The sequence below is a fragment of the Eumetopias jubatus genome, unplaced genomic scaffold, assembly GCF_037043125.1.
Source record: "Eumetopias jubatus isolate StellerSeaLion01/CBP00866 unplaced genomic scaffold, mEumJub1_p1.0 scaffold_1, whole genome shotgun sequence".
In the NCBI taxonomy this organism is placed as follows: Eukaryota; Metazoa; Chordata; class Mammalia; order Carnivora; family Otariidae; genus Eumetopias; species Eumetopias jubatus.
The window spans coordinates 71,273,131-71,296,946 of NW_028274807.1; the positions used below are offsets into that span (position 1 = coordinate 71,273,131).

Sequence of the window (23,816 nt, forward strand, 5' to 3'; positions counted from 1 at the left end):
GACAATAATGAAGTCCTACAATACAATTAGAGATGGGGGTAGGAGTTATAAAGGGACAGGGATATTCTAAAAAAGAGGAACTAGCAAACCCCTAAAGAATTTGACCAAGTATCAATAAGAAGACTTAAGAAACATAATTTTGCTCATGCAACTTTTAGTATTGCATTTTATTAATAATGGGTTTCACATTAGCACATGTGTGCTACTGTAACACACTGCAGCATCCTTATACAATTTCAGAAAGCAATATTAAAAAAAAAAAACAACCCTAAAGTAATTCTATCCAGTTATTTAAAAACAGGTCAAAATTAGGAGTTTAGAAAATACTTTAATGCTGTGCATTGTATTTCTCCTTTTACCATTTATCAAAGTTTCATTACGTTATTTAATGTCTGTCTCCTTCTCCCCTACTAAATTATAAACAAGTGTTTTTCATATGAAGAACTCACAACCCCCAGAGAACACATCTTGGATTCTAATTTGAGACACACTGCATTAAAAGTTAAATGCTATCACTCAGGGGATCAATGTAGGTTACAGTGTATGTAAAAACAAATAGGATGGATTCTGGGAAGATGGCAGAATAGGAAGACCACAAATTTGTCACCCAGACAGTGACTGCACTGGCAGAATCTATGTGATGTAACTATTTTGGAATTCTCTTGAATTCCAGAGTGGTCTACTGAAAGCCTGCGACTTCCAGGGGAAGTACTGGATGGTACACTGTGGTTAATTCAGTCAATTTCAGCTCTTAGCACAGTAGCAGCTATCTAACTCCCACTCCTCTGCCCTGTAACAACTAGTTGGGCAAGTGTTCCTGTGGCAGCTGGCGCAAAAACTGCACAAGCCGGGAGGGGCAAAAACAAACAAACAAAAACTATCCTCCAAATATAGGGGATCTGTGCTCTGACTGCTAACTGCTGCTCCTGATCACAGGGGTGCAGACAAAGAGGCAGTGGCCATCATTGAACTGCCCATAAGTAATACAAGTCCCCCCCCCCCCCGCCCGTTGAAGGGACTCCAGAGGATTTAAAGGGCCAACATCTCCTCCCACCATTTCATTTTTCTTTTTCTCCCCTTTTGAGAGTCAGATGCTGAAATCTAGGACATTCAAAGGTAGCCATATATACAAGGGAAATTAGAATGTTACTGTGCATGCCCCCAAAAAAGACCTGAGGAAGACCTTAAGTTTATACTGCAGACTGATTCTTGGCACAGATATAGCCTACAATTTAAAAAAAATCCCAAAACAACAACAACAAAATAAAAACAAAAAACAGCAAAACTTAGGAAGGGAGGAAAATCTGATTTCCAGAGTTACAGCATCGTAAGAGTCAAACGTCCAGTTTTCAGCAAAGGAACCAAAAGGCATGCAAAGGAACAGTGAAGTGTGGTCCGTTCAAAGGAAAAGAGGAAGGGAGGAAGGGAGGAAGAAAGGAAAGAAAGAAGGAAGGGCCGGCCTTTAAAAAACCTGGTGCCAGTTCTACTACACAAAGACTTTGAAACAACCATATTAAAGATGTTCAAAGAACTCAAAGAGAAGGTGGACAAAGAAAATGAAAAAATGGGAAAATTTATAAAAGATAAAAGAAAAATCTATAAAAGATAGAAAACCTAAAAGAAATTCAAAAGGAAATTCTGGAGCAGAAAAGTTCAATAAATGAAATGAAAAATTCAATAGAGCAATTCAAAAGCAGATTTGAGCAAGCGGAAGAATTAACAAACTTGAAGAAAGGACAATGGAAATGATTAAGTCTGAGAAAAGAAAGAAAAAGAACTAAAGAAAATGACCAGACAATAAGGGACCTTGGGTCACCATGAAACAGACCAACACACACATCACGGGAGTCCCAGGAGAGGAGAGATCAAGGAGCAGAGAAAATATCTGAAGAATAATGACCAAAACATTCCCAAATTTGATGATAACACAAACAACAACAACAACACATGAATACAAACATCCAAGCTCAACAAACTCATGGCAGGATGAACTCAAAGAGAGTCACACTGGGACACACTGTAATCAAACTGTTGAAAGACAAAGACACAGAATTTTGAGAGCAGCAAGAAAAAAGTGACTCATTATATACAAGGGATCTTCAATAAGATTATCAACAGGTTTGTCATGAGAAACTCTGGAAGTGAGAAGGCAGTGGGCCAATATATTTAAAGCACTAAAAGAAAAAAAAAAAAACCTCCGTTAACCAAGAACCCTGTATCTGGCAAAACTGTTCCTCAAGTGTGAGGGAGGAATCAAGATATTCCCAGATAAACAAAAGCGGAGCAGGGGGGCTCATTACCAGTACAGCTGCCCTGAAAAAAAATTCTTTGCTAAAGAGAGTCTTGCAGGTTGAAAGGACACCAGAGAGTAACACAAGGTGTTTGAAGAAATAAAGATCTCAGTAAAGATAAATACAAGGGCAATTAAAAAAACTAATATTACTGTAACAATTTTAACATCACTTTTTATTTTCTACATATTCTTAGAGGAAATGCTTTCAGTCTTTCACCACTGAGCACAATGTTTGCAGTGAGCTTTTCACATATGAAAGATGAAAAGAGTTCTGTAGATGGATGACAGTGATGGTTGCACAACAGTATGAATGTACTTAATATCACTGATATGTAGGGGCGCCTGGGTGGCTCAATTGGTTAAGTGTCTGCCTTCAGCTCAGGTCATGATCCTGGGGTCCTGGGATGGAGCCCTTCATCGGGCTCCCTGCTTGGTGGGGAGCCTGCTTCTCCCTCTGCTTTCTGCCGCTTCCCCTGCTTGTCTTCTCTCTCAAATAAATAAAGAGAATCTTAAAAAAAAAAAATACCACTGATATGTAAACTTAAAAATGGTTGTAAAATGGTAAATTTTTACATTGTGTATTTTACTACAACTAAAAAAAATTGGAAAAAATATATGACCTCTAATTATGCAAATGCATCAAAGACAAATTGAAATATATTCTACAAAATAACTAGCTTGCTTTCTTCTAAAATGCCACATTCATGAAAGACAGGCAGTGGGGCTACTCCAGATTACAGGAGACTAAAGTGTCATGAAGGCAATGTGAAATCTTGGACTGGCCAAAGGACCTATTTTTGTTTTTCCTATAAAGAACATTATTGGGGCAATTGGCAAAATGTAATTAATGTCTGCAGATTAATCTGATACTAATTTTATGTTAATGTTCATTTTCTGATGTAGCTCATGTACTGTGGTAGTATTTTTGTTCTTAGGAAAAATAGTGTTATAAAATCTTTGTATTTGGAGGTAAAAGGGACATGAGGGAAACTTATTTTGAAATGATTCATAAAAAGTACTATAATTATAGAGGAAGACAAATGATAAAGCAAATACAGTAGGTAAAAATGTTAAGAATTGGGGGATCTTGGCAAAGGTATATGGGAATTCACTGCACTATTACTGAAACTTTCTTAAGTCTGAAATTATTTGAAAATGTAAAACAAAATACAAATAGAATAATAAGGGCACTGCAGTCAGATATTAGTGGGTGGTTAAAAAGGCTCATCAAGGTAACTCGAAGTATGCTCTTCTGTTTAAGATTACCAGTAAAATGAAAATATATCAAGTCATACTTTAGATTATACTAATGATCAAATGACTTGAGATTAAATGCTCAGATGTTTTGTGAAACTTGAATGGTCCAAAAGCAATAAAAAATGGTCTACACTGGCTGTACCTCTTATGTAACTACTCTCATGTCATGCGGGAATTGTTAATTTGTCTCTTGCATGGACAGTAGGTTCCTAGAGGACAAGGACAATGTTACATTCATCTTAGTAATGACATCATTGGAACAATAATAGAAAATCGAATGAACACCAATCCCTCCAAAGCACATATGTGAGTATGTACAAAGAATTTTACACAAACAAATTAGTTATAAAGCATTTTTAAAATATCTGAATTACATGACAGATCCCTACAATTGGTAGAAATAGAGTCTAAAGCATCTGGTTTTAAAGCAGAGTATTTACTCTGGGGTGGAAAAAAGACATTTAATAGGTCAATATCTGTATGGAGAACTGGGGCTATGAGAAGCTGAAGTCATTTCTCCACTATCACACAGCCAGAAAGGGGTGAGGCTAGGAAGTGGTAGTCAGGTCTCACTATAAAATCTGTGCTCTTCATGCAACTTCAAGCAGCCATTCACTATGCCTTTTTCTGTACCGCTGTGCATAATAAGCATAATAATTCCTACTGTGGAAAGCTTTCAACAATTTAAAAAATCAACATAAAAGTACTCTGAAAAGTATAAAACTTCTACAATTAGACTATACATGCACGCACACACACACACACACACACACACACACACACACACACACAGTCTATAATTAGGCTTTCTGTCTATCTAACTTGCCTAATCCTCAACCTCATCTTAAAGTAGTCAGGGAGGCATTATCCCCCATTTTAATAGATGAAGGGAGTATAAAATGTAGAGGTTAACTAACTTGTTTGAATTGCAAAGGCAGGACTAGACTCCAAATCTTACATCTTCTACTTCTATTTCTATTACATCCTGATGCATCTAAAATGTAAAGTAGTAGATCTTTAGAAGAAAAATTATTTCCATTTAAAATGTTAAAATTGGGTTACAGATTAAGTATAGCTTTCAAATGTATTTGAGGACATTTTAATCACTTATAACTAATCTCTATAATGTCCATATCATATCTGATTAATCAGGAACACATGTAACTGATTCTGGAAAAATGAGGCACACCTACGGGCTTTTCACATTATACAACATAAATGATTAATCTACCCTACATGGACTTTCATAGTGTATTTAAAACTTAAAATGAGGCAAAGTAGAATAAATAAGCCTTTCTCTTGTGCACATATCCTCATTTGTTTTTCTAACTTGTTCCCTGGTTTACTGTCTCAAAGAAATATGAGATAACACTAATAGTATCAACAGCCAAGATTATGTGCCAGCTGCACGTACGTTATTATTCCTTCAACACATCTCAAGCTAGTACTACTATCATCTTCAGTGTTAACAGATGAGTTAACAGAAGTGGAAACTGCTCAGAATTACACAGCTGGTAAAGTGGTAGGACTGGAATTCCAAACCTGATCAATCTGCCTCTAAGATCTATCATTTATAACTACAAGGCTATGTAATGTCTCAACAATTTCCAAATATAGTGTGATGTTGTTAGGGACACTTGAAATAAATAAGTCAGAGGTCTTTGAGCAGGAAAGGACAGGTTCCTTATGGAATATAAGAACAGAAACTACGAAAAATTTCAAAGGATTTTAGGAAACTATTTTAACATCAAAAGATGAATTGAAGTGACAAGAGTAAAATAAACTTCTAAATCCCCTACTTAAAAAAAAATACTATATTACTAAATCCTAGATGCTTGGAGAGATGTTATATTATTACAATATTACAATAACACATAGGCTGCTTACTTAGAATTATATTTATAAATTCAATTTCTTCTCTGCAACACAGAAAAAATCCATCTGGACTTATCCATTCAATCATTTACAAATGATTTAACTTTTAATGATTTTCATAAAGGGTAAAAGATTATGTAGGAGTAGTAACATAATAACACAGACTGAAGTCTTAGTGTAGTATCTGTAATTTCCCCTAGAATCCTATTTTGTATAATGTTCCCACTGATTTTCATTTTTTAGGAGGGGGGAAGGGCACTGAGACAAGTAACCACAATTGATATCCCATTTTACTTCCAATGGAACTTACACAATAAGCATACAATTTTTATCTAGATTTTATGCACAGATCAGTAATAGTAAAAATAGCTAAAGATGCATTTATTTATACTTTAAGTGAGATTGAGATTGTTTACAACAGAGATCTGAGTTATTATATGCAATACTATCATTATTTTCACTTTGGATGACTTAGCTGATAAGGTAATGTGTTAATAAGTCACCCCTTGGAACTACCGAAGCTCTGAAGCTAAAAACGTTTAGATTCTCTAACCTTTGTCTTGCATTTCATTTTATTTTTTGACTGTCACATGTTACCTTTTTATTTATTTTATTTTCAAATTTTTACTTAAACTCTAGTCAGTTAACATACGTACAATGTTGGTTTCAGGAGTAAAATTCAGTGGTTCATCACTTACATACAATACCCAGTGCTCATCGTAACAAGTGCCGTCCTTAATACCCATCAACCATCTAGCCCATCCCCCCCATCAGCCTTCAGTTTGTTCTCTAAGAGTCTCTTATGGTTTGTTTCCCTGTCTTTCCCACCCCTCATATGTTCATCTGTTTTGTTTATTAAATTCCACATATAAGTGAAATCATATGGTATTCGTCTTTCTCTGACTTATTTTGCTTAGCATAATACACTCTAGCTCCAACCACGTTGTTGCAAATGGCAAGATTTCATTCTTTTTGATGGCTGAGTAATATTCCGTTGTGTGTGTCTATACACACACGTTACCCTTCTAAAAAGAAACTTTTATTAGAATAATTTCAGATTTACAGAAAAGTTGCAGAGGTAGCACAAAGAGTTCGCATATACTTTACATGTACAGGCTCTTATTTTTAACTGATAAATGTGCATGTTATCTAACCAAATGATAGAAAAAGAAATATTTCCAAAGAAGATAAATATATACCGGGAAACAAAAAGCTATATGAATGACACATCCTGTATGAGGATAATGATTTTTATTATCTTTAGAAAATAAAATTTCCTAAAGCAAATAAAAACTGGTTCAAACAGATTTGTAAGTACAAAATGCATGATAACAAATCTAAGGAGGTTCAATATGATGAAGTTTAGAGTATGCCCTATTTCATAGGTAACCTAAAAAAAAAGGCACATATTGAACCTGTTTTATACTAAATCCCAAATACTTAATTCCCTAAAAACACCAGCTGAAGTCCAAAGTGAATTACTAAATCTAACAAAGAAATAATTAAAACAGTTTGAAAAGAATACAAGTGAAACATTCAAAGCAAATGAAATTTTTATAAAGAAAAACGAAACTAATAAAAACCTGTGGTGTGGTGGGTAGGATGACAGTATTCTCAGCAGGGACTGGCAGGACAGGGATCACAGGGACAGTGGGAGAAGAGGGAGGTACAGCTTCTGTTGGCTAAAAATCAGCAACGACAAAAGATCAGGAAAAATACCAAAATAAAAGAAAAACAAATAACAGAAAATTTTGTCATAAATTATAGTTTTCAGAAATAACTGAGAAACAGGTAAAATATTAATGTTACTTCAATTTAAATGAGAAAATGCTCTCCAGAAATTATTTTAGAAATCATTACGCCACTGATAATTTTAATAACTGTAATTAAAATGGGTGACTACTTTTTAGATGTTTCAGTGAAAATAATAAGAGACAATGACTTAGAATGTTCCTCCTCTAGGAGACAAGACACTCACTTCAAAGACTACCAAATATTTTTCTGGCATTCAGAGTATTATTTGACTACTTTCCTCCTTGCATTCAAGGAGTCAAAAGCAATTTTATTAGCCCATAAGGCAGGCAACTGGGGCTCAGAAATTCACAAAAGATTAAAAGGACTTAAAAACTGAAACTGTATCACTTTTTTAAATCTATAATACTGACCTCGACTATCAAGAACTGTAATAACCTGCCTTAAAGTTGCCTTTAAAGGGCCATCTGGGTGGTGCAACCAGTTAAGCGCCGCCTCTTGGTTTCGGCTCAGGTGGTGATCTCAGCGTTGTGGGATCAAGCCCTGCACTCAGCACGGAGCCTACTTAAGTTTCTCCCTCCCCCTCCCTTTGTCCCCCTCCCCCTGTGCCCTCACTCTGTCTCTCAAATAAAAAAATCTTTTAAAACAATTGCCTTTAAAATCATTAATTCAACTAACATTCTTTGAATAACTATGATGTGCCAGACATATTCTGGAAAAAAATTAAAAAAAGAACTCTAGTGACATAAACTAAGAGGCTTTGATATTTACACTCAATTACTCTATCTGGCTTGATTCAATTAATTTTACGAAGATGTAAATGTAAAACAAGAGGTGTTTTGTAATCTGGTCTAATCCTTGTAAACTGGATTCATAAACATTTATTATACCAATAACATATTCTAGTGTATAAGAAAAACATTACAATCAAATTGATAACAGGACAAGGTACATTAAAAGGGACTTAAAACAGGAAGAACAAATTTGCTGGAATCAAAACTATGCTTTTCCTAACAAAGAAATACAAATAAAAGTATAACGTTGACCTTCTTGGTCTATCAAATCAGTCAATCAAAATTTGTCAAAAATGTATGGATTCTCTTCAACAATGGTGCTGGGACAACTGGATATCCACATGCAAAAAGATGAAGTTATATCACTCTCACATCATATACAAAAATTAATGAGAAATTAATGAACAACTGAAATATAAATACTAGAACTCATAAAACCAGAAAACACACATAGCGGTAAATCTTCATGACCCTGGATTTGACAGTGGATTCTTAAATATATCAAAAGTATAAGTGAGGGGCGCCGGGGTGGCTCAGTCAGTTAAGCATCTGCCTTCAGCTCAGATTATGATTCCAGGGGGCTGGGATCAAGCCCCGCATTGGGCTCCTTGCTCAGCGGGAAGCCTGCTTCTCCCTCTCCCTCTGCCTGCCACTCTGCCTACTTGTGATTCCTCTCTCTCTCTGTGTCAAATAAATAAAATCTTTAAAAAAAAAAGTAAAAGTGACAAAAATAAATGAACTGGACTTCATCAGAATGAAAGTATTTTGTACACCAAAGGATATTACCAAGAAAGTGCAAAGACAACCTACAAAATGGGAGTAAATGTTTGCAAGTTATACATCTGATGAGGGTTTAATAGCCAGAATATATAAAGAACTCTTACAACTCAACAACAAAAAGACAATTAAAAAATGGGCAAAGGACTTGAGTGGTCATTTCTCCAAAAGGAGATATACAAATGCCCAATAAGCACATGAAAAGATACTCAACAAATTATTATTCATTAGAGAAATGCAAATCAAAGTTACAACAATATATCATTTCATAACTACTAGGAGGCTGTAATAAAAAAAGAAAAACAAAAACAGAAATAAACAAGTGTTGGCGAGGATGTGCAGACTGAAATCCCCAAAAACTGTTGGTAGCGATGGAAAATGGTGTAAGCTGCTGTGGGAAACAGTTTGATGGTTCTTCAAAAAAGCTAACCATAGTAACCATATGACCCAGCAATTCTACTCCTAAGTACATATACTCAAAAGAACTGAAAACAGGGACTTGGATACTTTACATCACAATGTTCAGGATGCATTATTCACAACAGCCAAAAAGGTGGAAACAATTCAAGCGTCCCATCAACAGACAAATGGATAAACAAAATGTGGTATGTGTGTGTGTATATGTATGTGTGTGTGAATATATATATATATATGTACATATATATATATATATGTACATATATATATATATATATATATATATATAATGAATAGTATTTGGCCATAAAGAGGAATGAAATTCTGACACATGATATAACACAGATGTATGTTGAAAACATTGTTTTCAAGTGATATGACAAAAGACACAGGAGTTAGCTTGAAGGGTTTTCATCAGTCAGACTGGGAACAATCTGAGATTCAAAATAAAGATAACAATGGCATACACTAAATAAAAACGGGATTCCAAGAGTCCATATTGATTTAATAATTATAAAAACAAATGAAAAGAAGAGAAAGCATTTCCTTATAGTAGAATGCCAACTAAAAGATGTAGAAGAAATTCTGGAATTATAAAATCATTATTTGGCAACCATCACAGAAATAATACGTTCAAAAAAACATCAACAGATGTAAAAATTCCACTGCTGCTGAATGAACCTTCCATTTCATTCCAGTAGATGAAAATTTAAATAGGACACATGGACCCACTCACGTATTTCTCTTAAAAACATTTATTAATTACAGTGAAGAAATCTAGCAGATACTATCTTAATCAAAGTTAACATTATCAAGAATAGGACAAATCAAAATCATGCTACCTGATAGGATACAGTAAGAACCTATCACTTCTGAGAAATTCCAGTCGAAGATGCATAACTTAAATCCAATCACCAAACATCAGACAAACCCAAATTGACTGATACTACAAAATAACTGCGGCAGTCATCCAAAGTATCAAAGAAAAAAAAGTCAAAGTTTATCATTATTTTTAATAACTTCATTTTTTTAACAGCTTTACTGAGGTATAACTGATATATAAAAAACTTCACCTATTTAATGCAAACAACTTTATGAGTCTGGACATATGCACGTACCTGTGAAACCATCACCACAATTAAGGTAACATACCTATCACCTCTAAAGTTTCCTTATGCCTCCTAAATAGGGTCAGATATTAGCTGATCAATAATCTACTTTAACATAAAAATAAGACAGAGCTAAATGCTTATGTCCAATTTCAAGGTAAAGCACAAAAATTTCCTCCACTAGGCAGCTGCTCTCCAAAACCCTTTATGATAAACTATAAATCCTTTAATATTACATTTAAACATCACTGTAACCTTGGCTCTAAGCCTCTTCTAAAATCTCTCTCTTTTAGATAAGGATATGAATACCATTTTTAAAAAATCCTAAAACAACTTACACCCTCTTAATCCACCCCACTCTCCATAGGGCAGTGAACAAGTACTTTGAAAAAGAACATATGCTTCTGCCAGTTTCTTAAGAAAGGCAAATCCTTTTGAGAAAGTCTTCAAAAACAAGTAATGTATCAATACATACAATTTCCCAGCCACAGCTGATAATCAATTCAGGTAAAAAAGAATTATAGAACAACAAAATAATTCATTTAGTTCATCTGAAACAAAAAAACAGCCCTAAACAAATAATAGGTAATCAAAGGAAGGCTGAGTGATGCGGAACAGCACAGATGTTAGACTGATAATAGAGTAAAATAAAAAGGTAAGAGGATATTTTAAGCGTAGGATTTAGAGCAGGGTAAAATTCTGGGGAGTTGTAGAAGATTCTAAATTGGAAAATGTCATGCTTTAGATTCTAATGTAAACAATGAGGTAGCAGAATACCGTAACCATTATATTTGGGTTATTACAGAAAAGGGGAAATTCAGCATAAGCATTTTAAACCTGAAAAATCTTATATATATATTTCATTAGACAGTGGTAACTATTATACCATCATCCTTTTCCTGCTCCATTTGTATCACTCAATAAGATCAGCTCCAAAGAGTTTTCTTTTTAAATCATGACCATGTGACTAACAACAGTCTCAGTTGTTTCTATCCATAGCAACACCATGGAATCATTAGCCTCTGAGGCTGCCTTTAGAGACTTGTTTCCATGACAACAGAGGCTATAATATTAACAGTGTCTCCAAGAACATTGCAGAAAATTGTAAATTCCTGTAAAATACTTGTACATATTTTAAAAGTACTTTTTCTATGGCACTATGAAATTGACAGCTTTTGGGAAAATGTTTTAGCAATCATTTTTAGAGATTCTTATTAAATTTTTTCATAGTTTTACATTTTAAATTCAATGTAAGATCTTAAAATTATGAAATCAGCTTTTAAAATGTAACAGATTTTCATTAAAGTGGTCTGAAGCCTTATTAGGTACACAACATTTATGACTATACACCGCCCTCTTTCATTGCCATTCATGCAACAATAAATGCCCCTGGCCTCTTCCTTAAGAAGGCAAATACTGCTGAAAAACTCTTCAAAAACAAGTAACATATCAACACACACAATTTCCTAGCCACAGCTGATAATCAATCCAGCTGTAGCAACCAGTTCAGTATCTGTTCAGGAACGTATACTGAGTGAGTGAGCCCACGTTTATTAAATTGCATTCTGCTTAAAATAGCTCAAGTGGTTCTTATGTGTGCATATGAATCCCGACTGATACAGGAAGAGTCAGAAAGGACAATTAGGCTGCTGTGATAATCCAGATTCTGGAGAGGTCATCAATGGCTTGGTGAAAATGGACATGAGTAGTCAAATTAAGATAGATTTTGAATGTACAACTAACGTTATCTGGTGACTAATGGGAAACTGGGAGTTAGGAAGAACTATTAAGAATAACACCCACAACAGCTATTAAAAATGATATTTTACATCATAGATTTAAGTATAAAAGATTTGCAAGGCTATCTGAATACATTTTAAAATGTTGTCTCATTAAATTATTTATTAAAATGATTTTCATAGTATAAGATGAAACTCTGAAGAAAGATAACTGAAACCATACTACAGGATAATTTATAATTGTTTGTATCTTACATAACATGTTATATGAATGAGGTAAACTGAACTTAGAATATACACCAAGATTCAATAAGGTCTAAATAAATGTATACCACATTTAGGGAAAATGAAATATGTGAATTAGCAAATCTTTTGTTAATATCTTAGATAACAAGGAAAAGTAATTACTCTTGTGCCACTGCTGGTCAATAAGTACTTTATTTTGTTTTTGTATGGCATAGTTAATATTCTTAATCCAAGTTCCTTTTTTTAAAGATCTCCTATGCTGTAATGAGATATGCTTCTCTGATCAAATGTCAAAGAAGCTATCTGAAAAGGGGGCAGAAAACAGAAAAAAACCCAGCAAGCCTTTTGCATGTTTACAGAAGAATAAAATACAGCACGGTAGATTTATCAAAACTCTCCTTGGGAATCACTGTACAACAGGAGTCTAGTATCTTTAGAATAAAGGTATTTTTCATTATTTAAGTCTGACTATTTGATTCAGATGAATTTTTCTGGGCCACAGTTACTGTAAACAGACAGCTTCAATATAAACTGGTGCAGGGGGAAAAATGTTATTTGAACAAGCTGCATGTGACATCCACGTCATAATTATCTCAGAAGCAAACATCAATAAACCAGGTACATTTTAAAACAAATCACTAATGGTGTTAAATTACAAAGTTTTGATTTTAAAATAACAAAGGGAGATCAGAAAATAGATCTAGTGATTAATAATCCTATTATAGAAACATGGGTACAAATTTGTTACTTCACACAGATCACCTAGTTCATGAATCTATTTCTGCTTACAAGATTCATGATACTGAGTTAAAGTTTATCATCCTTTTATTATGAAAAGATGGTATTCTATCAGCATTCAGCTCATCACTTTGTACTGGTAGAAGGATGAGTCAACAACCACTAATAATTTAAAGTAAAGAGACCTTAAACTTGGATTTAAAGATATGGTTACATAATTAACAAGTAGGTGTAAAATTACGAATTGCAATATACTTTAACCTGATTTTTAAACCAGAATATGGTTAGAGAAACCTGCACAGCCATGGACTTCACTGCTTACTAATGTAAAATGGGCTCTCAATGCTTCCTAGTAATCATGCATTTACCCTATTCTATTCGTTCTTCTAGAAGTCCCTAATGATTCCATCCCCTGTTGACGTTCTACTATTCTTCGACCATTTAACTGTTTTCAGCCATACTGACCTCCCTGCTGTTCTCCAAATATCCTAAACATGTTCTGGTCTCAGTCTTTTATTTACTAGTTCTCTGCCTAGAATGCTTGTGCCCCAGGTATCCACATGGCTCAATTCCATTACTTCTTTCAAGACTTTATTCAAATATCAAATATACATAGCAGATATTACTAAAAGATTTTTCTGTGTGCGTGGTTAGCCACTACCAATGAGAAGGTGTTCAAAATGTTCTATCATTTGATGAACTTAGGACAGAAGACTCAAAAATATAAAAATGCTAAAAAATTGCCAGTGTCATGTTTTTCTCTATCTAGCAATAGCTAATTGCCTCATAATGTCCTATTTGAAAATAAGTATGTCTTGCTTGAGTATATTTGCTCAACAATTTTTCATCTTTTTTTAAGATTTTATTTTTAAGTAATCTCTACAACCAACGTGGGGCTCAAACTCACCACCCAACATCAAGAGTGGCATGCTCTTCCAACTGAGCCAGCCAGGTGCCCAGGTGCCCCCCTTCTCTTTCTAAAACTGCATTAGGAAGTATTTCTCACAGCTTATATTTAAAAACTGTGGTGCCCATCTTCCAAACTTCTAGGTTCTACTAATTTCAACTTGTCCCTAGGTCCCTACCACATGTGGCAGCTGCTTCCTGTGATTACTATCTGTTTTACTTTGGTATTCTCACTTTTCCTTTTCAGTTCTCCAATTCTTTTTTGAGCACCCCCCCCCCCCCATTACATTCTGTTAATATAATTGCTGTGGTTCTTGTTTTCCTGGCTGGACCCTGTCAAGGTTACCAATCCTCTGGCTAAAACATAATTCTTTATCATTCTATGATTAGATTGCTTCTCCTACCTCTAGATTCCTTATTAAAAAAAAAAAACAACAGAATATTTTGTGGAACTAATGATAATGGTGGTGATGAAGCTGGTAATGATGATTATCAGGTATTATCAAGCCTTTGCTTATACTCTTCTCATTTAATTCTCACTAGATTTTGATGTGGATAACACTTGCCACCTATTTTCTATAGGTGGAGGAAAGAGACTCAGAGAATTTAGGTGTATTTGTCTAAAGTGCCACAGACAGTAAATGGCAGAAGAGATTTAAACTCAGGCCACCATCCTCTAAAGACAGTTTGCTCAACCAGTATGCTACACTGTCTTTTTAAAATACTTCAAAAAGAGTTATTTTAATCCTTATTGTTACTATCATATTTTACTGCAAAGACAATATATAATACCCCAAAACAGAAAAAGAATACTTCTTCAATCCTTAGCTCAAGGATTGGCAAACATTTTCTAAAAAGGGCCAGATAATACATATTTTAGACTTTATGGGCCATGTTTCTGTGTTGTAACTACCCAACTTTGGTTTGTAGAAGCTTGGAAATAGCTATAGGCAATATACAAATAGACACGGCTGTGTTCCAATAAAACTTTATTTACAAAAACAAGTGGCAGGCTGGATTTGTGCTGACTCCCACCCACTTTGGTTATTTAAAAAAGAAAAAAAGGCTGATAAGATCAGTGAAGAAAATAGAAAATGACTTTAAGATACTCAGGCTAGTTTGTATTAACTCCAATTGCTTTAATGTCTTGCAATGCTTTATCTATGATAATAAAAATATGCAACTCCTCCCATAAGATCATGGAAATGAGAATAAAAAAGCAAATAATACATATGGAAATTTCAAGTCTCATCTATGGTTCTTTAAAATATTTTTACAAAAAAGGCCTATGTAATAAAGCAGTGTTCTTATAACTGAAGGAATTTAGGCTCTATACTGTATGTAGCCTTTCAGTTTGGGAAGTGATTAAAATGACATGATTTTTGTTCTGCTTCCCATTCCTACCCCCCTCCAAAATCCTGCTTATGGTATTTAGTATAGATGAAGCAATTAATTCCTAAGATTGGTATGCATCTTGTTTATTTTACCTCTTGCTTTCAAAATACTTTCAAATTGATTTCTTTTTCAAATTTGTAACACTTTGATACATTAGGTGGTTTTACCAAGATCAGTCAGAGTTAAATACAAAAAAATGAGCCTAGGTCTCTTTTGATCCAAATCTCAGATTATATCTGTATTTATTTCTCTCAGGACCAACAAAAAATCTGTAAGGCAATCAATTGGTCCTATTCTGTCATAACAGTAACTGCTTCACACTCCAGAGCTGCCTGAAATCAGCAGCCACAATTTAGATTTCACAAAAACTAAAAAATATTGTTCAGAAATAGGATTAAATTGGGGTTTACTAAAGGATAAAGAATTAATAGGCAGGACTCCTTTTAAGAGGTAAGGGAGAAAAATCTTTTAAACACATTTATCTAGAGGCAGAAGAAGTTGTGTTTAGGCTTTCCTAAAATTCCACTACCTCCAGATGTCATTGCCAGTTGGTTTATACTTGCACAAAATAGGTCCAGTCTTTTTTGATTGATTTGCATATGCCCGTAAAATTATTACATCAGCTGGTTTATTTAAAGTTTGTTAAATAAGGTGATAATTGTAGGCTACTGTTCTCCACATGGTCTGAACAACTATTTTTACCTTTATAAATTTTAAATTTTGATATAAAAATGGAGGACTGAAATGTAATCTACATTAGAGTGCCAGGAAGTACAAAGAATAACACAGAAAAAAATCTTTAAAGAAAACGAATCTAAGTCAAATTTTAATAAGAATTTAAATTCTTCATATGTATAATACTTCATAATACTTCATATGTATAAGTAATCCAAAGTAATTTGGATTACTTTTGAAATATACATGATTTTACAAAATCTTGTAGTGTAGACTTTTTTTAATTAAAAAAATTTTTTACAGAATTTTAAGCCATAGTTCTATATAAAAATCGCTTGGAAAATTTACAGTGGCCAAACCATACTCAGAAGCTCCAAACTTCCTTATAGCCAGCATCAGATTAAATGAAAATAAACAAGTATATAACATTTGTTTATTAGTTCAACAAATATTTATCAAGTGCATTCAACATGCTAGGCTCTGGGGATACAAGAAAATACACATCTTGTACTATCAGCTCTTGTGATGCTTATGGTTCAGCAGCTAATATTAAACAAATCATTACCAACTGATTACCTGAAATAAATTGATTATGGTTGTGATAAGAGGTATGAAGTACAAATGTCATGAAAACAAACACTGCTTGAAAATACAGGCAAAAATGTTACAAAGGCTGAATATCTTATACTGACCCCATGAGAAGTGGATAATTTTTCAGTACTGTTATTAACACATTATTTTAAAGGTTAACTTTAAAATTTGTTTGAATATATTAAAAATATGTAAGCTGCAGCTTGTGAAATTTCTTTCTACCTATTTGTCCTTGACAAAAGGGCCATCTAACAATCATGACACTATACAGAAGTTACAAAGATGAATATAACACATTTCCTATTTATAAAGAGCTTATATATATATAACAAATTTCATTAATTTAGTTTTTTAAGCTATAGCCAATCTAATCTCCATTAAGATATTAATTTTTTAATAGGCTTTATTTTTTAAAGCAGTTTTTAGGTTCAAAGGAAAATCGAGCAGAGTTCCCATATAGCCTATGCCCACACACATGCATAGCCTTCCCATTATCAACATTTACCTCCGGAGTGGTACATTTGTACAAATGATGAACCTACACTGACACATCACTATTATCCAAAGTTCAGGGTTCACTCTTGGACATTCTATGGGTTGTAACAAATTTATAATGACATTTACCTACCAATATAGTATCATACAGAATTGTATCACTGTTCTAAAAGTCCTCTGTGCTCTACCTATTCATCATCATTCTTCCCTAACCCTTGGCAACCACTGATCTTTGTACTGTCTCCATAGTTTTGCCTTTCCCAGAATGTCATATAGTTGGAAGGATAGGGTATGTAGCCTTTTCAGATTGGCTTCTTTCACTTGGTAATATCCATTTAAGGTTCCTCCATGTCTTTTCATTTCTTTTTAGTGATAAATAAATTCCTCTGTCTGGATATACCAGAGTTTATTTATCACATTTTGGTTGCTTGCAAGTTCTGGCAATCATAAATAAAGGTGCTATAAACATGTGTGCAGGTTTTCATGTGGACATAGGTTTTTAACACATCTGGGTAAATATCAAGGAGTGCAATTGCTAGACTGTACGGTCAAATTGGCATTTTTAAAAGGCTTATATAATCAGTGTAAACAATTATTTTTTGTTTAATCTTCACCTCTACACTTTTCTAAAGTGTCCTACTGTACAAATTACTGGGTCTTAAACATCGTTGAACAAATTTTTAGTGGAACATATAGGTTCCCTATATGTTCCACTAAACAAATTTTAGTGGAACATATAGGAACATATAGGTAAGAAATTCCACAATATTCTTCAGGTGAAAAGGGAACAATTAATTTTAAAATCTCTTCATGGTATCAGTCTTAACATTTAGCTTTAGTGGCCTTTGGGCGGGCAATTAAACTTTGCCAACAGGCAGCATCTCACAACCAGTATAAAAGAATTTTTATCCTAACCCTGGTTTCTTGGTTAGTCAATATCCAAAGGAGACTATTTCTAACTATTCACCTAGAAATATCCTATCAGAGTCAGCATTTCCAAAGTAGTTTAAGAGGGCTGTCTACCTACTTTCTATATATTCTAGTTTAATACAAAGGCATTATATTGCTGAATATAACCAACTTCATTCCTTAGAGATGAAGAAAAATACATAAATTTGATCTCATTTCAAATTACAACTTCAAAATACAACTATCATTAGGCATGAGTCTAAATGTATGAAACATGTATAGAGGAAGGTTAGGCCAAATCAGAATGGTCCAAAGTGGAGATGTCTTGGTGTGACTACTTAGACCTGCTGCCTGGTGGGGAAAAAGCAGCAGATAAATGGCTTTACATGATGTACCATATGCCTCTGTTTGCCTGGTAAATCTATATTTATGCCTGTTGTCCCACTTTAATTATTAATAGTTTTCTCTTTCCATCAAAAGTACTCTAGTTTGGTCGATGAGTTACACAGTCATCCTAACTATAGGGAAATTGGTTTCTCTTTTCTCTGTCTCACCTCCTCATGAGTATCTCTTCCCAGAGGGTTAAATAGGAAGAGAATCATCAGCTATAGGATCAGAGTAACACTAGATAAAGTGTGATATATGTTTCATAGAAGGTCTAAGGAAGAAATTCAGATAGATAAAAAAATTTATAATAATAAAGAATCAGACAGTATTGAATGCTATAAGGAAACAATTTTTTAAAGGTAAGAAGACAGAGTAATGTTTGGAGTGAAAGAGTACCTGCAACCTTAGATAAGAATCTTGGCAGGCCCTGTGAAAAGGCACAGATAAGGAGATTCTAAAGGCAGTGAGGGAATGAACCCTCAGAATATCTAGGGGAAAGAGTGGTCCAGGCAGAGAGAAGGGAACATCAAGATAAAGGCTCTTTCTTAGATGGCCACATGTGGTATATTTGAGGAACAGGAACAAGGCCAGTACAGCCGGAGCAGAGTAAGTGAGGGAGCAGTAGCAAACACAACTGGATGTACTGCCAGGGCGAGGTCATACCGGTGTTTTGGTCTGTGGTTAAGAAGGATTTAGAATTTTATTATAATTTGGATCAGAAGCCATGGAAGGGTTAAAAATAAGGTACCAATATTCTGAAAGGATGATGCTGGCTGATGGGTGAACAGACTGTTGAAAGAATAGAGACAGGGAGACCAGTTAAGAGGTCTACTGCTGTAATTCAGGCAACAAATGAAATAATTGAAACTAGTAGTTGTGGAAATTGTAAAAAGTGGTCAGATCATAAATATGTCCTGGACATAGAGCCAACAGGATTTGCTGTGTGGACCAAAGGAAAAAATAACAGAAAATGATTCCAAGAGTTTCTATCTTCAGCATCTCAGTGAGTGATGATGAAAGAAGACGATGGGGAGAACAATCAAACTAGAGACTTGTTTTTGACATGTTAACTTTCAGATACTTAATCCAAGTGGAGATACTAAATAGGAAGTTAGATATACAAGTCTAGTGTGCAGGATTAGCTCTGGGCTAAAGATACAAATACTGATGTTGTTTAAAGGCACAGGACTGTATAAGATCACCTGAAATGTGAGTATAAAAAGACAGAAGTTCAAGGACTAAGCCCTGAGGCAATCTAGAATTTAGTGGTAGAAAGAGGTGGAGGCTACTGCAAAGGAAACTGAGTTTGGGAGAATACTGGAAAGGTAGTGTTCAAGAGTCAAAGGTGAAAGGAATTTAAAGGAGGGAACAGTCAATTTTGTAAAAGCTGTTGTGTGGTCAACTAAAACAAAAACCTTGAACTGATCATTGGATTTGACAATCCATTCCAAAAGAAGATTTTTTGGTTGGTTGTTTTAATGAGAGGTATTATAGGAGGTATATATGCTGATGAGAATAATTCAGTAGAGGGAGAAAGATAACACAGTGAAGAAGAGAGAATTTCAGAAGTCCCTGAATAGTCAAAGGAACTAAGAAGTGAAGGGTGAGCTGTAGGAACACAGATGGATCATTCATTTTAACAGGCTAGAATATAGAGTAAGATCATAATTCAGAATGAGGGCCAGGAAGCAAGTATTGGAAATTTAATAATGTGCAGCTTTGGAGCCAGTGTGGAGGAGGCAGAGTTGCAATTAACCAAGGTTAAATCTTACCAATGAAGTGACAGGGGGGCAACAGTTAATGAAAGACAGCACTTTTAGTCATGGACCAAGGAATTTGAGCAAGGCAAAGAGGGAAGTGAGAGCATGAAAGGAGTGATAGGTAAGAGAAAGTTGGGCTGAAGGTCTTCAGAAGATAAATTTTAAAAAAATCACTGTAATGGGGAAGTGAGCTAAAAAGAAAGTAAGTACTAGTCAAATAGTTTGAAATGCTTGCAACTGAGATTTTGTTAAGTGGTACGGTCAATGGTAATGAGGTCTTAAATGTAACTATTTAAGCGGGTCACCCAAGTGAAAGAAAAGACAAGATTCCTAGTGGTAAGGATATCAAAGAATTGAGAAGTCAAGATTTTGGATAGATCACACAAGGATACTGAAAATCACTAAGAATAATTACAGGAATAGTGGGCAGAGAAAAGATAGTAAACCAGGTGTTCAAATCATCAATGAGTAGGAGTGACTGAGAGAGATGCAGATGACTAGAAAAGGAGGGGAAGTGGAAAATATCATGATGGCAACTACATTTTTTTTTTAAAGAGAGAGGAAATACAGTCATCCATAAATATCAATGATAAGCAAGGAAGACAGATAAAATTTCTATTTTTTGCGAGGGGTATAGAACAAAACAGTATCCTCAAGGAAATGCCAGGTGTCCATGAGAGAAAAAAAGGGTGAACCATCACAGAAGAGTCTGAGGATAAAGGAAATTTTGCTGATGACAAACTGGGAGCTCCAAAGGGCAGACTGAAAGGGCTTGGTAGGTCAGAGAAAAATGGGAGTTTAAAACCGATTAGAGAGATATGAGAATCACTCAGAGGTAAGGAAATGAATGAGAGTGGTCTGGAAGGCTTGGACTTTTTGGGGTGATTAAAGGTAAAAGGATATACAGTATAAAATTAGTCCTGATGGTATACCTAGGAAACTTCAAACTTAGTTGTCTACTTGTGACTCATTTAAAAATTTGCAAAAGGGAGTGTTGGGAGGAGAGGAAAAGTCAGGGAACTGGTGGTCTCACCAAGAAGTGAGGTGCTCTCTGGGCCCTCTTCCCCTTAAATCCTACAATTAAAGGTACTGAGGTTTGGAGTTCTTAAAAAAGTGCATGGCTGTACTTACAGTTAACTTATTCAGTCAACACTACTTTACTGAATGTTTGAATAAACTGCACTACCCTAGGTGCTGTAATTCCGAATTATCTATATTTGAATTTGTTCAAGGACTACCAAAAGTTAAGTAATATAAAAAGAAAATAATAATATAATGAGGTAATAGCTGCCAGGCACTATTCTAAGTATGATACATATATTAAATCACTTAATACAATTAACTCATGAGGTTGATACTATTATATTCATTTTTGGACCATATGTCCAATGCACAGCTCTACAAAATTAAATCCTTTTTAATCTAGAATGCATCTTTTTAGGACAAATAGTATTCTTTTTATACAAATTAGCTTATATATTTTTCCACACATGGGTATCTGAAAAGTATTTTCCTGCATTTTAATGTAGGACAGGGTTTTTCCTCTTAAAAAGACTATTCAATTCTTATTAAAATTTTATTGTTCTACTTCCAATTATGACACGTCATCATGTCCGTTCCATTCACTCCTAAGAAAAGAACTTTGTTGTTTTCAGCTCAATTTGGCATGTCAGTTGTTCGGGGGAGGGCGGAATCTTGTTTGACTATTTATAATGATCCATGTTAGGAATTTTTGAGTAGTCCAAAATATAGGCACAGCTGCTAAACACACATTCAGAGTGACCTACCACTTCACAGCTGTTCAAAGTTTATAGGACTACTATACTCATTAATAAACACTGATACCACCAAGAAGGAAAAACTTTTTACCTAGGGGCTAATCAAGTAGCAAAGACTAGAAATGCTGGAGTTCTTTAAAACCCTCATGAAATATAAAAATTGGTCCTAACTGGCATAGAGGTGAGTGTGCTAATTAGAACAGGGCGGACTGGCACTAAGTGATCCTAAATGCAAGAATAGAGGGAATTCTGAGGTAAAGAAACGAGGAAGGTTTGACAACATGTAGGCCCTTTTTTTCTATAATAATTATTCAAAATTAAGAACATTAGAATGAAGCACAAAATAGAAAAAACTTACACCAAAGTATAAAATTTAGAAACTCCTCTTAATTTAACATTAAAAAAAAAAAAGCCCCCCCCAAAACAAAAACAACAACCCAGGGGCACCTGGGTGGCTCAGTCAGTTAAGTGTCCGCATTCAACTGAGGTCAGGATCTCAGAGTCTTGGGATCAAGCCCCGCATAGGGCTCCCTGCTCAGTGGAGAGCCTACTTCCCTCTCTCCCTCTACTGCTTCCCCTGCTTGTTATCTCTCTTTCTCTCTCTCTCTGTCAAATAAATAAATAACTAAAATATTAAAAAAAAAAAAAAGGCAATCCAAGTGAACTTCTGGGATATAACCAAATGACAAAAATGAGAAACAGTTTGTAAGCTGTACAGTTATCATCACTGTGTGGGGACACAGAGGGGTGAGGAAATCAGGTGCTGAAGGAAATACGAAGAATGGAGGGGAGGAAAAGGGAGACAGAGAAAGAAATGGGCTACTGTGAGGAACTAAAGGCAGTGGTGAGGGAAGGAAAGTGGATCCAAGAAAAATAGGTACCCAGGAGGTTTAGGATTAGGTGTTATATTTTGGAAGGCCATAAACTAACAAGGTTTTGGTGACTGAAATGGAAAATGATCAATTCCATAAACATTTATTGAGCACCAACTATATGCCAAGGCCTATCCTAGAAGCTGGGGGTCTTACAGAAGTTTGTAACCACTTAGCTTCCTTAACATTAAAAAAAAATTAATGACTTCATACTAAATTCCAGATATTACAGTAGAACCTGGCACATAATCTGAGTTATGAATGTGAATATTTCCAACACACAGGCAATTTAAATGAATCTCTAAATAAATTTTCTTTTTATTTATAGAGGATACTTGGGGGTTATTAAATCAGAGTAATGACTTTCAAATTAATAAAACTTGATTTAATAGCAATTCTCCAAACTGCTAAAAGTATCATGCTGCATAGTTACAAAGAATTAGATTCAAACTTAATCTTGCTATTAAATTTTAGAAAAATATTTCTAACAACATAGGAAACCTGGTAATCATTGCTGCTATTTATCAATCACAGAACAAAACACTATCATAGTACTATCTTCACAGATACGTAGTAAATGCTCAGTAAATTATGAAATTTCATTAATCTACCTTGTTTTTAACAATATGCAAATCCTTCCGGTGCTACAAATTAAAAACTGCCAGCCACGAGTCAGTAGATGAAACAGAAAAATGTAGTCTAGCATCAGTCAAGATCCAAATCTGTCTAATGTTCTATCTTGGTTCTATCATATTTTGTCCAGTAAAGTGAATTCCAGTGAATTACAACAAAAGACTTGGATATATAAAATATCTAACTCATCAGTTAGAAAAATATACAGAATGAAAAACAGTATGATGGTACTTCAGAGCAGGAGAAATAAAAGCTAAAACCTTTGACCTAATGTCTATACTTCTAGAGATGAAATACAAAGGTAATGAAAAAGACAAGTAAAAAGAAGTATGAAAGAAATAAAAACTAAGTCATTTATCAGTACAACAAATGATCTGAACCAAATGGGAGGAAAATAAAATTTTAAATGGCTTTGCAG

The 23,816-nt window shown here is 34.5% G+C and overlaps 1 protein-coding gene across 9 annotated transcripts in view; it reads right to left on the reverse strand.

Moving 5' to 3' along the window:
- The window catches only part of DLG1 (discs large MAGUK scaffold protein 1), a 257,311-nt gene that overhangs the window by 115,225 nt on the left and 118,270 nt on the right, over positions 1-23,816 (reverse strand). For 6 of the 9 annotated variants that reach the window (XM_088024979.1, XM_088024980.1, XM_028100854.2 and 3 more), the window contains one exon: positions 7,009-7,107. The exons of the other annotated variants lie outside the window; for them this stretch is intronic. In XM_088024979.1, the coding sequence (XP_087881105.1) occupies positions 7,009-7,107 (99 nt within the window). The remainder of the gene's footprint in view (positions 1-7,008; positions 7,108-23,816) is intronic. 9 annotated transcript variants of the gene reach the window in all.